General features: G+C 54.7%; 1 protein-coding gene across 6 annotated transcripts; it reads left to right on the forward strand.

The window, feature by feature from the left end:
* Positions 1-6452: 6452 nt before the first annotated feature.
* On the forward strand, positions 6453-14106 carry DNAJB2 (DnaJ heat shock protein family (Hsp40) member B2). 6 transcript variants are annotated; one of them, XM_059393533.1, is made up of 11 exons: positions 6457-6655; positions 6945-7045; positions 7666-7775; positions 9120-9173; positions 9357-9479; positions 10221-10313; positions 10538-10640; positions 10824-10894; positions 11783-11989; positions 12901-12929; positions 13139-14106. In XM_059393533.1, exons 2-10 carry the CDS (start codon positions 6981-6983, stop codon positions 12921-12923), a joined length of 849 nt encoding a protein of 282 aa, XP_059249516.1. In that variant the 5' UTR covers positions 6457-6655; positions 6945-6980; the 3' UTR covers positions 12924-12929; positions 13139-14106. The 6 variants fall into 6 exon arrangements, 3 of the variants coding, with proteins under 3 accessions (XP_059249516.1, XP_059249515.1, XP_059249517.1); XR_009403037.1 differs by having other exon boundaries at positions 6455-6655; positions 11783-12929; XM_059393532.1 differs by lacking the exon at positions 12901-12929 and having other exon boundaries at positions 13658-14106.
* Positions 14107-14131: the final 25 nt, after the last annotated feature.

Here is a 14131-nt window from a genome sequence, read left to right on the forward strand (position 1 = left end):
CTAGGGAACATGCAGCTGAATAAACTTAGAATCAGCCCTTGGGTGAGGGGGCAGGAGAGGAAATAAAGGTGGGGAAAGGCAGGCACTGGCTTCATTCTGCCATTGCCGAAGCCCTCGCCCCACAACGCAGGAACTCCTCGGCACGTCTGGGTGGCACCCACTTAGGCTGCAGCATCAACAGCGAAACCCCCAAACCCCAGGTCAGGAGGGGAGTGAAGTTGGTCCCAGGCACCCAGGGCTGCAACAAGAGCGTGGCTGTCACCCAGGAGGGTCTCAAGTGCACCTTCCAGCCATCTGCCAGAGCAGGTGCTCACCAACTCCACCCCACAGATTGGCTGTTTGTCTCCTTCAGGCAGGAGGTTTGGGTATAGAGAGTCCAGAAGCTGGCATTAAGGCAGAGCAGTGGCACAGTGGCAGCAATGATGGGGAAATGGCTGGCATCTCCATCAATACTCACCACTTTTTGATAATGACAATTGACCCTTATTTCAATCCCATGCTTCGGGCTATGCAAGCACAGCTTCCAAGCCCCCACTTCCAACCAGATGGCTGGCCCTAAAATCCTTATATATGGATTTTCTGTAGCCTCTGGTGGGCTGGAGGCATGATTTAACCACTGGAGGGATTGAAACTAGAGCAAACCCCTGCCCCCCACCCCCAAGAGAGTCAATGCTCAGCATTGCCCTCAGCTCTGTCCTTCTCACGCCTTCCCTTTCCCAGGACGGGAGTCTGGGAAGGCAACAGAAATGTCAGCAGCACCAGCAAGCTGCTAGCGACCCAAAGGGCTGGAGGAGCCAAGGGATGAGACGGTGAAGCCAGACCCTTGGAGCTGGGGTGCCAGGTGGGAGCTGGAGCCACAGCAGAGCCCCCGGAGGGGGCAGGAGGCGTCAAGGAGGGAGGGACATCTGGCAGGGTCCACAGCCTCTGCCGGAGGTGCCCTCTGATTTAGAGCGAGGGAGAGGAAAACCCTGGCTTCTCCTTCCTCCCACCCTCCATCTCCAGCTAGCGGCTCCCATTCTCTGAACTCAGACGGAGGCTAGTCGGCAAGGGAGCCTAGGTACCAGGAAGGGCAGCAAGTGGGATACCAAGAGAAAGGCCAGGAAGGTGGGGGGAATGGATCTCAGAGCAAACACATACCTACACCGGGTCTAGCATTCAGGGCCTTTGGTGGATCAAATAGGAGACTAGGAGAGATTCCTAGACCCCATCACCTGTCCCTGTCTTGTCCTAATAGTAGTCGGCAGAGGATGGAGGGGAAGCCACAGGAGGGCGAGGGTGAGGGCTAGGGGAGAAAATGGGCACGCCCAGCACAGCAGTTTGCTCCTTCCGTTTTGTAATTACCTGCCCAGGAACAGCAAGTATTCTCAACTCCTCTTCTAGGATTTAAGCTTACAGGTGTCGCTCTGTCCCAGGCAGAGAGGCCTGCAGTTTTGTGTATGTATGTGTGTGTGTGGCGGTGGTGGGTATCTTTGAATTCAGTGGGAGTATTTAGAAGCCCATTTTGGCTGAGGAGCTCCACTGTACCCTCAAATCCACCGCCCACCCCCATCCCAAAAGGGGTGACTTTCAAATCTCTACTTGATTCCTGTGTCTTTCTCTTTCTCAGCTGGTTTCAAACGTGGGAAGAAGAGAAGGGTCATTTGGAAGCCCTTTAAATCCCAAGAAACGCCATCATTTATTGAGTACCTACTATGTCCTAGGTCCTGTACCCATATCACCTTGTTTAATCCTAAGGTAAATACAGTGATACGTATTGGACTGGAAACTTCAGGGGAACAAAGTTTGTTCTAGTCGCTGCACCTAGAATGTTGCTGGATGAACATATTAGGCAACACGTGTGTTGAATATTTGTCAGACTTGCTGAATGAATGGCTCTTCTGCAGAAGAGGAGACTGCGGCTCAGAGAAGTCACAGCATTTCCCCAAGGTTACTCAGTTATGAATGGAGGAGTTGGGATTCGAACCCAGGTCAGCCTGGACAGAAACTTCCGCTGCGGTCCTCCCCTCCCTCACATGCCCTTCCCACTCCTGCCTCAGCGGTTCCAGGCACCCCTCCAGACACCACTCTCTGAACCTGCCAGTTCTCTAATGCCCAGACAGTGACTCAGGCACCTCAAAGGCAAGGAGGGAGTGACGCCTGACACTCCCTTGCCCAGGCGCTGGGGTGGAGGGCACAGGGGAGGGGGATTGCAGATAAATAGCTTCTGGGACCGAGTGAGGGCAGAAGCATCTTTGAGGACAGGTTTGGGGGCTATCAGTATCCTCTGGAAAGGGCCCCCGGCCCCCAACATCTCATAGAAAGTGAGGTAAGGGCTTGGGAGAGGCAAAAATGATGTGAGGTCTTCACCTGTCAGGATGTCTGGGCATCCAGTGGGGGGGCCCGGCACCCCTTCTATCTGCTGCACCAGCCCGCCTGCCCACCCTGGGCAGTTGTGTGGCTATCTCAAACCCTGCAAGGCCTTCCCAGCTAGCAACTCTGCTGGCAGCACTGGCAGGTCTCGGTTACACTAGGTGTGGGTGTGGGGAGGTGGCAACCCAGCCCTCCAAGAGGCAGCCAGGAGTGCCACCCAGCCTGGCTCCCCAGGACTCCCTCAGTGCAGGGAATGCTTTCATCCCTGATGCTTCTAAAGCCAAGGTACAATTACCTCCTGCAGGCAGACACAAGAGACAGATTCCCAACTTGGATTTCACCCAACACATTTATTCCTTCATCTCTGGTGTGTGGGGAACATGCCTGCCTCCAAAGCTGCGTTCTCACCATTCCCTCCCTCTGGAACGCCACCTCTCCCTGCTTGTCTCGGTGTTGCCATTCCTTCCAGCTTAGATCACAGTCACCCAGAACCATCCAGCCCTGGGAAGTTCCCTGCTCGAGAGTCTCCCAGCACCTTCTGTCTGTCTCTATCACTCATTCGGTGCTTGGCATGGACTGCCTTGTATGCGGGCACTCAGCTTCTTGCCAATATCTCATTTCTCCAGCTAGATTTGGAAAAATGCTGTATATAGTCAAAGTTATTATGTGAACATGCTTCCAAATTGAAAAGGCACAAAAAAGATTTCCAAACAGCAAAAATAAGGCTATAAGTGAAAATAAGTCCCCTTCTTTTGTTCTGCTCCACTATTAACTTTTTTGTTCGTGTTTCTTTCCAGAGACATCTACATATGTTAATGTGTATGCAGTATGTTCAAGACATATGTTCAAGACCCCCACGGATGCCTGAAACCAGGGATAGTACTAGACTCCATATATATTATGTCTTTTGCTACACATGCATCCCTATGATAAATTTACTTTGTAAATTAGGCACAGTAAGAGGTTAACAATAACAATAAAATAAAACGAGTCTAATAATAAGCTGTAACAAAAGTTAAGCCAATGTGGTCTCTCTCAAAATATCTTGTGCTATACTCCCCTCCTTCTCATGATGATGTGGATGCTTAAATACCTACAGGATGAGATAAAGCGATGTGAATGCTGTAGGTATTGTGATGTAGTGTTTGGCTACTACTGGCTTTTTTTTTTTTTTAAAGATTTTATTTATTTATTTGACAGACAGACATCCCAAGTAGGCAGAGAAGCAGGCAGAGAGAGAGAGAGGAGGAAGCACGCTCCCCGCTGAGCAGAGATCCCGATCAAGGGATCAAGACTTGAGCTGAAGGCAGAGGCTTTAACCCACTGAGCCACCAGGCATCCCTACTACTGACTTTCTGATGGCACATCAGAAGGAGGATCTGCTTCCAGACTGTAGTTGACTGTGGGCAACTGAAACCGTGGATCAGGGGGACTACAGTACACACACTTACATATATACACTTTGTCTTACCCTCTTTTCATTTAGCAAAAAATCCTGAAGATGGTCCTTAACAGTCCATAAAGATGTGCCTCCTTCTTTTTGGTAACAATGTAACAATGCACTATTCTTCTAGGCAGTGTTCCCTTGCTTGTTTTACCAGGCTGCTACTGGTGAGAATTTCAGATGTTTCCAATTCTTTGCTTTGGAAACAAATTCTGGAACCCTTGTACATACTTCTTTGCCCATATGTATCAGAATCAGAACCGCTGGGTCAAAGGCTCTGAACTTTTAACTTTGATACGCACAATATTGCTCTCCCACAACCAATGTACTAGCATGCCTGTGCTCTAGAGCCTTGCCCACCCAATGTATAAAACATTTTGATCTTTGTCCATCATCTGATAAGTGAAACAAAGTATTTTATTGCCACTTTCCTTATAACTCTCTTGCTATGAATAAGGTCGAGGATCTTTTCATATATTTTCATATGTTTAAAAATCAATATCTTCTCTTCTATAAACTCTTGTCTGTGCCTTTTGCCCATTTAAAAAACTGCAGTATTTGATTTTTCTTGTGAACAAATGAAATTAACCCTTTGATTGCTACATGTGTTTGATATAATTTCCCTTGGTTGTCATTTGTCAATGTCCCAACTAGATTTTTACCCCCTGGAGTACAAGGACTGGAACGTAAACCCCTTTGTTTTCCTAATTCTTAATATAAAATCACATATACAGTAGGTGCTAGACAAACGTCTGTTGAGATAGGAGAAGTAAGAAGAAAGAGATTTGGAAGATTTTGGAGTGACCTAACCTATTCCTTCCTCTTATACTAAGGCCAGTCAGTCAAGACTCTCACTGTAAACAGCAGAAATTAGCTCTGGCAAATTAAAATAAAGGAAAAAGGCACCCCCCCCCACCTTCCCACACACACATTGGAGAGACACTGGGTAGCACACAGAATTAATACAAGGGCTGCCAGATAAGATTCCGTGAATAGGTAGGCAGCAAGGAAAGCTGAGCATCCAGTACCATAGTCAAGGTCAGGGCACAGGACAGCCTGCCTAAAAGACCCCGCCCAGTTCCCTACAGAACAGGGGGCTGCAATGAGGCTTCTTCCCACCTAGGCTCTGAGACCGACATTTCCTCCTCCAGACACTAGAGGCTGCTGCTGGCTCCGCTGTCACAATTACCGCAGAAACGAATTCTCAACTGCCCCAGCTTCTCTGTGACTTGCTCCACATTCAAAGTCCCAGTTGGAGCTCTCAACTGGCAAAGTTAATGACCACGTACCCCTAGAGCCGACAAGTCTGGGAGAGCACGTGTCAGGGCTTTGTGACAGGGGGTGGCCAGCATCCCATCAAGGCCTACACGTTGGGAATTCCCCAAAAGTATTAGGAAGTTTCAAACTGTGGGCAGCCAGAGAAAGTGGGCAAATGCATGCCACCTTCTTTCCTCTTGTCTGGCTTAAGCCCTTCTCTTCAGCGAAGCATTTCTGGGCCACCCAGCAGAAAACACTCTTCTGGACTCACATAAGCATGACTGCTTGGGCCGGTCATGATGCCCAAAAGGTACGTACTAAGACCCAGATGAACTATGTACCACACCTCATTTGACTTTCAAACAGCCCTAGTCGTTACCTATATTTAGGTAGGAAAAACTGAGTTCTCAGAGGTTTTGCCAAGTCACACAATAGTGCCAGGTTGCAAAGCCAGGTCTGTCTGTTTTTAAAACCTTGGAATTTCCCACTGGGCTATCTTGTTGGGCTGGAATCTTATCACACTGGAGCTGTGTAGCCAGGGACTGGGTCATACTCTTCATTTTACATCCTGACTGCATCTACTATGTAAATGTTCAGGGGATACTTATGGATTAGCCTGAAGGATATCAAGCAGGAGCCAATTCTGGAAGGTTCTCTAACTGTCTCATGAGGCCTGAACCCAGGAATCATTTTGAGGTAAGATATATTTGGGATCACTCTGGGAGGGGGGTGGATCCCCAAAAAGCCAAAAGCCAAAAACCTTGAATCTGGGGAATTTCCTTTTCCTTTTTTTTGTTTTCCGTTTATCCTTTAACCCCACCTTCCCTCCATGTGTCAAAACTGTCAACAAGAGCTTCCGACCTGTTCATTGTTTAATCATCCAACAGCTATTTTTGAACCCCACAACTGCCCTAAATACTCAAGGCGGGGGGGGGGGCACAATTTCTGTCCGGTGGAATTTACATTCTAATGGGGGAGGTGAATGTCCATCAAAGAATCGAGCAGGTAAGGGCAGATTTGCAGCTCCGACGAGCGTGATGGTGTCACGAAACGCCGACAGGCAGGTCTGACCTACTCAGGGAAGTCGGGACAGCCTCTCTTTCAGGACCTGGGGCGGAAGCAGAGATCTGAAGGGGGAGGATTTCGACCCAGAGGGTTGGTCTGTGAGTCCTTGATATGGGGGATTTTTTCCGGAGTGAGTAGCCGTCAATCACCGAGACTGTTATAGGAAAAGGACAGAGGGACCGGGGGCCGGGCGGCTCGTTGGCCCGCGAGTGCGTCACGCCAGGATGCAGCCGGCAGCCGTCTCCCAGGTCCCGTCTGGGGATGACGTCGCCCGGGAGCAAGCCCAAAATAGCCGGCTCCGCCCCCATCTCCCGGCAGCCCCTGCAGCCGTCCCCCAACCCCCTCCCCGCTGGGTGACAGGCCCGGTCGGCCTCGTCTGGGTCTCTAGTAGTTTCCGTGCCGCTGACGCATGCTTGCGCGCACAGCTGGGCCGGGCGCGTCCTACGCAGCAGCCGCGAGCCGGGGCGGCCGGTGCCAGACGGTTCCGGCGGGGGGCAGGGGCGGGGCGCTGCAGGAGGCCAGGGACTCCCGACCGAGGAGGTGCGGGCGGGGGGCCCCGGTCAGGCTGGGAGGCCCTGGGCAGGGCTGCTGGAGTCTCGGGGCTGCGATAGGGCTCCCCGGGCCCTGGGCGCCGAGATAGCCCGCGGCACCGGCCTGCGGGGGCCAGATAAGGCTGCCGGAGGGAGCCTCGTCACCGGTCCCAACCAGAACCCAGTGGGCGCCGCTTCCTCCTGGGAGCGCCTCCCGCTCCCTCCGGGGGGTGGGGGTCTCCAGGCCCAGGGAGGGGACCCTGGATTCTTCCTGCCTGACTCCTCCTCCTCTCCTGCAGCCCCACGGAGGCCCATCTGACTACTGACGAGTTGCCATGGCATCCTACTACGACATCCTAGACGTGCCGCGAAGTGCGTCCGCTGATGACATCAAGAAGGCGTAAGTGCCTCCGTTGCGCATCAGAAAACCTCTCACCCCCAAACCCCTCCCCATCACCACCATGGGGTCCTTCAGAGACCTCGCCGAGGGACCTAGGTCCTTAGGATTGGGGGCTCCATCCATAGGAGGGAAGAAGACCCCTGGAAGAGTAGGAGAAGGTCCCTAGCGTGAACAAGTTTTGCTGGGAGCTGCACTGTGGCTCCTTCTCCAGTGGATCACACCCCCCTTCCCCATCACTCCTGCCTCAAGCGTCAGCCCCTAGGTGTGGGCTTTCTCAGGATGCCTGCAAAAATGTCCAGGCCCTGTGACCAGGAGGGTCCAGAGCCCTGTATGCCATGGCCACACAGATTTCCAACTTTTGCAGCCCGGGTGAGCTCCAGAGGGGTTAGGGATCGGGCTGTCTCCTGCCCTCATTTTCTGTTGCTACAAGTCGTTTTAGCACTGGCCGCAGAGGGGAGAGAGAGGGACTCCATTAAAGCAGGGCAGCAGAGGCAGCCCTAGCACCTGGGACAGAAGGGGATCTGAATGGGGAAAGGAATGGGCAAGCAGGTCTTTCTGTTTCTTGGCGAGAGGTGCTTTCTCATGTCTTCCGACCTGCCCACTGGTCCCACTTCCTGCAGGTATCGGCGGAAGGCTCTTCAGTGGCACCCAGACAAGAACCCGGATAATAAAGAATTTGCTGAGAGAAAGTTCAAGGAGGTGGCGGAGGCCTATGAAGTGCTGTCAGACAGTAAGGGGGGGGCAGGGCAGGGCAGCACCTATTGCCCCCATTTCATGCCCCATCCTACTCCTTCGCAAAAACATGCTGCCACCTCCTGTCCCCTCCATGTGTGTTTCTAACCCGGCAGTTAAGTGCCCCCTCTGACAGGGGGCTCTGCAACTTTCTTTCTTTCTTTCTTTCTTTTTTTTGCTTCAGTTCAAGTGAGCACCTACTATGTGCAAAGCACCCTCTTACTGTTTCCCTAATCCCTGCGCTCAGTGTCTGCGCCCTGGGATCTGGTATGGTAGTTGTAGCATGGGTCTTGACAAGGGGATGGGAGCAGGCCCGGTAACCTACATGTGTGCCGAGCCTTCTTTGTGCCATGCATCAGTGGGTGTAATCCCCAAGGGTCTGACAGCCATCCTGCCAGGCAGAATTTATCATCCCCACTTTATAGGCAAGGAAACAGGCTGAGAGAGATGGGGTGGTTTGCTCAAGGTCACACAGAGCTGGAATACAAATCCAGGTCTGTTGTTGATTTTGTTTTTTTTTTTTGTTTTTTTTTTTTAAGATTTTATTTATTTATTTTAGAGGGAAAGAGAGAGTGTGAGTGAGGGGAAGGAGCAGAGGAGGAGGGGGAGGCGGGGGAAAGAGTCTCAAGCAGACTCCACACTGGGCATGGAGCCCTATGCTGGGCTCCTTCTCAGGACCCGGAGATCATGACCCGAGCCAAAGTCAAGACAGACCGAATCCAGGTCTGTCATTTATTTATTTATTCATTCATTCAAAAAATATTCCTTGAGTGTTGATGGTGCTGGGCCCTCGCTGAGTGCTGGGGAACAACGGAGGACAGACAGACACTGTCCTTGTCATCATGGGTTTATTGCGTCTTGCCCCCAGAAGCCCAGCATTAACCAAGGAAATACACAACCAACAGTATTCTGCGGGGGAGCTGCTGGGTGTTGTTGATGGGGAATACGGGCACCCTTCTTGTTACAGTGGTCACAGAAGGCCTCTCTGCAGAGGCAACATGGAGGCTAAGCCCTGATGAATAGCATAGTAACAATTAGCTGATACTCGCTGAACACTTTACTGGGTTATCAGGCACCATGCTAAGCAGTTTCCGTGGATTGTCTTATTTAACCCTGGCAATGACCCTGGGAGGTCAGTGCTGTGATTGTGCCCATTCTACAGATGAGAGGGAGCCACACTGCGAAGAGCTGGCACTGCTGAAACCTATGGCCCATGTCCCCTGTGCATCCTGCTGCCCCCCACCCCAGCCTCCATCACTGGGTGATCCTCTGAGGGTCCTAGCCTAGAAGGGGAGGCCGTCATCCCAGAGGGAGGGAGAAATAATTGGGTCTCTTTTTCCAGAGCACAAGCGAGAGATCTACGACCGCTATGGCCGGGAGGGGCTGACTGGGGCTGGTAGGTGGAGCGGTGGAGGGCGGGGGGCACCCAGGGAGGGAAGTGGGTCACAGAGGAGAGGGGGAGGGCAGGGTAGTGCTGTGGATACTTTCCTAAGGCTCCAGGCCGTGCCTTCGGTGGAGTCCCCTGGCTCAGGGCAAGAGGCACGCCCTGAGCCCCCTCTTCCTCCTGCCTCTACTCCAGGAACTGGCCCATCCCGCGCAGAACCTGGTGGTGGTGGGCCGGGCTTCACCTTCACCTTCCGCAGCCCCGAGGAGGTCTTCCGGGAGTTCTTTGGGAGTGGAGACCCTTTTGCGGAGCTCTTTGGTGAGTGGGCTTGGGAGGCCTCTGACCAGCTCTGACTGACTCCCGCTCCAGGCCCTGCCCTCCATCAGTCGGGAGCCCCTGAGGGAGGAGGCCAAGAGGGCAGCAGAATTCCACAGACAGAAGATTTTGTGGGGGTGGGTCTAGGGACAGCGAGGACAGAACCTGACACAGGCCTGAAACCCACAGAGACTTGCTTTATGAAATGAGGGCAACAATGGTATATTGTTAGGCTTGCACAATAGCAGCCGTGAAAGCAGGACTCAGCGCACCCTGTGACCATCACAGTGACATCACACATGACAGATAGCATGTTCGCAGCGAAGACTTTGAGCCCTGTGAGGTGGACAGTTTTCTTCCCACTTACAGATGAGAGCCCAAAGGTTCTTGCAGGTAACTTGCTTAGAGTCACCCAGCCAACGGGAGAGTTGGGCCTCCCGAGACCGGGTGGGCCTCTTTTCATGCCATGCTTACCTGCCTGTGCCAGAGGAGCTAGCCAACACCCCCTTCCTCTTTCCCTTCCCTCCTTCATGGTCTACTGTGGATGGAATTTGCCAGGGTTCTTTTTCATATCTAATATTAAAAAGAAATTTAATTTGTAAACAAGTCCACAATCAAAAAAGAAAAAAAAAAAATCAGAAATGCTTAGCAGGCTCTATGTCAAGGCTGAAAGGCAGGGTTCACACATTTTGGGGGGGACAGCACTCTTCGCCCAATGATTTTTAATCGGCTTGCTTGTTGCAGATGACCTGGGCCCCTTCTCCGAGCTTCAGAGCCGGGGTTCCCGACACTCGGGCCCCTTCTTCACTTTCTCTTCCTCCTTCCCTGGGCACTCTGGTATGTGCTGGCCGTTAGTGTTTTTGCAAGCTCTGGGTCCTGGAACCCCCTCATCCTGACTCGTTCCTTTTCCAAGCCTCCTCTCCTGAGTGTCTGGAGACCTGTCTTCAGGCATCTCTGCGGGGAGACCCCCACAGTGGTTCCCGGCCCCCTCGTGACTGCAGCATGCCAGCGCCATCTTCCCTCTGACCAGCTCTCTGCTTCCTCCCTTGTCTCCATGCCAGATTTCTCCTCCTCCTCTTTCTCCTTCAGTCCCGGGGCTGGTGCTTTTCGCTCTGTTTCTACGTCCACCACCTTTGTCCAAGGACGCCGCATCACGACGCGCAGGTGAGGGCCCCTTTGGGATCATCCCGGGGGCAGGGGTGAGGGGGAGAGGGGGAGGGGCATACGACTAGGTCAGCTGCCTGTGGGCAGAATCTGTCCCGTTCGCCACGGCATCCCAGCGTGCAGACAGGCACCTGCGGGATTAGTGTGCATGGCTCGCTGAGTGAACTGTGCCATCCCCCACAGAATCATGGAGAACGGGCAGGAGCGGGTGGAAGTGGAAGAAGACGGACAGCTGAAGTCAATCACAATCAATGGTGAGGAGTGGCTCTGCCACCCAGTCCCTGGCAGGAAGCTCCAGCACCAGGCCCCAGGGCCCCCCCTCCCCCCAACACTGTCCTCTCTCAATTCCTTTGGGGCAGGGGAGGAATGGTGGCCACAGGCCCCACTGGCGGAATCAGAGAAGCCTGCTAAGGGGGCCGGGACCTGAGGAGTCCTGGATGCCAGGCGCCCACCGTCATCCTTAGTGGGTGCCTGGTGTTTGCAGAGCATGGACGGTTTGGAAAGCACTTGTGCCCAGAACATGGGCTCCATGCAGAAGCAGGCAGGGTGAGGGCAGGGTTTTGATAGCCATCCTGTTCTCCACATGAGGAGAGTTGTTACCTCAGCAGGGTTAAATGGCCCAAAGGCCCAAGTAGCCCCAGGCCCAAGGTTTTGTCCCACTTAGGAAGAGGAGAAGGGAGGGGTGACCCTCAGGACACAGGATTCCTGGGCTGGAGGCCTTCCCCCAGCATCCCCACCGAGTCGGATGGTCAGAAAGGACCTGACCTTCCTGGAAGGATCACAGAACGACACCCTTCCATGCCTGTCGCCTTTCAGAGCACTGCACGCCAAGTGTGCTTTCTGAGCTGTCTTCTTTAGTTGTGGGAGTAGTTTGACAGCGTAGGTGCGCTCACCACCTCCATTCTATAGACGAGAACAGGGAGGCTTAGGGAGGTTGAGGGACTTGCCGAAGGAGACGGCTCGTCCCTGCTGGAGCTGGGTACCTGCCCACACGCACGAGCACCGTGCCAGCTGCCGGAATGCGTGCATGCCAGTTCCAGAGGAGGGGCTGTAAGTGGTCCAAGTGGCCCCTGCATGAGACAGCCTGGCAGGATTCCTCTGGCCTGGGTCGGAGGCCGTTATGGCAGCCATGACTCCTGCAGGTGTCCCGGATGACCTGGCGCTGGGTTTGGAGCTGAGCCGTCGCGAGCAGCAACAGGCTGTCGCCTCCAGGTCCGGGGGCACACGGGTCCGGCAGACTCCTGCTTCCCGCCCCTCTGACAGCGACCTCTCCGAGGATGACGAGGACCTACAGCTCGCCATGGCCTACAGCCTGTCCGAGATGGAGGCGGCTGGGAAGAAACCCGCAGGTGGGCGGGGGGCGCAGCGTCAACGGCAGGGGCGGCCCAAGGCGCAGGACCGAGATCCCGGCACGGGGGGGACCCCTGAGGCTGCAAGGGGGGATGCGGCCAAGTCTAGCCCATCCCCAGAGGAGAAGGCCTCTCGCTGCCTCATCCTCTGATCACCAGGCCCAGACCACCCTGATTCAGGGTGACCGGGCGTCCTGCTCACTGCTAGGAGCAGAGGGGCAGGGCCTGAGCTGTAGGAGCTCTTCTCCACCTCAGTGCCCCCCCCCCCCCGTGGGTTTCCCTCCCATGTCCACTCGCACTCCAGTGTGGACTCGGGATTTGCTCTGCTCAGCCACAGCTGATAGGTCCCTGGCGAAGCCCAGGGTGGGGGGGCCTCCGGGGGGCCTCCGGGCAGTGGGAGGGCCTCCCAGGAGCCAGGATGCACTTACTCCTACTAGATGGGGAGTTTCTGAGGGGCATTAGTGGTTTGGGCCAGGCCTTTTGTGCCCAGGTCTGTGGCCACCTGTGTTGCTGATGACGTCAAGGAAGGAGGACTTGGCCTGGGGTTCCCTGGGCCGGAGTCGGCAGCTACAGCAGGGAGTCTCCCGTGCTCCTTGCCCAGCTGCAGATATCCCACCCTGGTTTCTGTGCAGCGTTGAGCTCTGACGTCTCTGTTGCTTCCCTTCTGGTGCTGCTGCTCCTCCCTCGCTCTCTTCTCTCTGCACTTGCCCGCGGGCCGCATCGCTTGCTTTCACTGCCATCTGGCTAGGACTCCCTTCTTCCCTCCCCAAGAAAGCCTCAGTGTGACCAGGAAGATGCTGTGGCCGGTAGGGCCATAAGGTCTTCTGGGGAGGCTAGCTGGGTGGGGCGGGAGCCTCTCGTCCAGATTCGGAACCGGACCCACTCCTCCTCCCTTCCTCTTGCTGCCTCAGCCTGCCCCAGGCCTCGGGACTAGGCAGAGGTGAGGCCGGCTATCCCTGGAGAGGTGGGATAAGGCCAGGGTGCCCCAGGAGGGAGGCTTAGGAGGGCACCAGACCCCGTCCTACTTCACCATGCATCAGGGCTCAGGGAGAGGCCACAGGGCTAGCCCAGGTCTGCATGCTCAGCTCCGTCCTCCACGGCTTGCTGCTGACCCTGTCTCCTATCACCCCGCCCCCGCTCTCTCCTCAGATGTGTTCTGAGCTGGATGTCCGGGATCCAGAGCCGCTGCACAGTTCCAACAGGACAGCGCCTTCCCTGTGCGCTGGGAGGGGACCCACCATTCCTCTCCCTCACCCATGCTAAGCGCAGAGCTGGGCCTGGGTGGTGGGTGGGGGCCGGGTGGGAGGCATCCTTAGTCTTAGCCTGTGAACTCTTCCCTGGGTGTGTGGTGCTGTCTCTTGGGGACTACGAGTCCCAGAATGCAACACACCCTGCCTCATTTCTGATAGATCATGCTAGGGGAAGCGGTGAGTGGTTGTGGAGCTGTGCATATTGGGACATGTAGTTCCAGCCCAGGTCGGCTTGTCACTCGCTGTGAGAAGGGGAGATCTTGTCATCTGATTGGACTCTGGCGGGGGTGGCGAGAATGTGGATGAAGGGGTAGTGGACCCAGCTTCGGTTCCCCTGACGCGGCTTGCTAGCCCCGGGCTTAGAGTGTACAAATGAAAACCCTGCGGCATCTGAGAGAGGCTCTTTTCCTCTACACAGTCAGATCCGGATCCGATGGGACGGCCGAGCAGGGCGTGGCCCCGGGAGGCAACTGACAGGCGTGGGCCGGCAGAGAGCTTGGAAGGGGAGGCTACCAGTGTGAGAGAGTGTGTGCGTGTGTGCGTGTGCGTGTGAGCACGAGAACACGCACGTATGCGCGTGGCCGGGGTTGGTCTAGGATGCATCCTCCGGGCATGTTGCTGCTTGTATGGCTTCCTTGGCCTCTGACCCTGCCGCCCATTCTTCTTCTCCAACACCATAAATGAGCTGCCTCTCCTCCTCCCTGCCTGGGGAACCCCGTGGCCAGGGAGGGGAGTGGTGGAAACAGGGTGTTGCCAGCCCTGTGACACAGCATCCCAGAGACCTATCAATAAGCCAGCTGGGCTGAGCTCAGACCGAGAGAGAAACACTGGAAGTCAATAAATAAAAATGTTTCGAGAGCTCGGTGGTGTGCTGCATTCCCGTGTTCTTTCT

This window comes from Mustela nigripes, chromosome 3 (assembly GCF_022355385.1).
Source record: "Mustela nigripes isolate SB6536 chromosome 3, MUSNIG.SB6536, whole genome shotgun sequence".
Lineage (NCBI taxonomy): Eukaryota > Metazoa > Chordata > Mammalia > Carnivora > Mustelidae > Mustela > Mustela nigripes.

Bases quoted from the DNA above. Each gene is read 5' to 3' on its own strand.
- DNAJB2 (XM_059393532.1), top strand. From the start codon at position 6,981: ATGGCATCCTACTACGACATCCTAGACGTGCCGCGAAGTGCGTCCGCT. The intron at 9,174-9,356 runs GTAGGTGGAGCG...CCTCTACTCCAG, and splicing joins GGAGGGGCTGACTGGGGCTG to GAACTGGCCCATCCCGCGCA. The intron at 10,895-11,782 runs GTGAGGAGTGGC...TGACTCCTGCAG, and splicing joins GAAGTCAATCACAATCAATG to GTGTCCCGGATGACCTGGCG.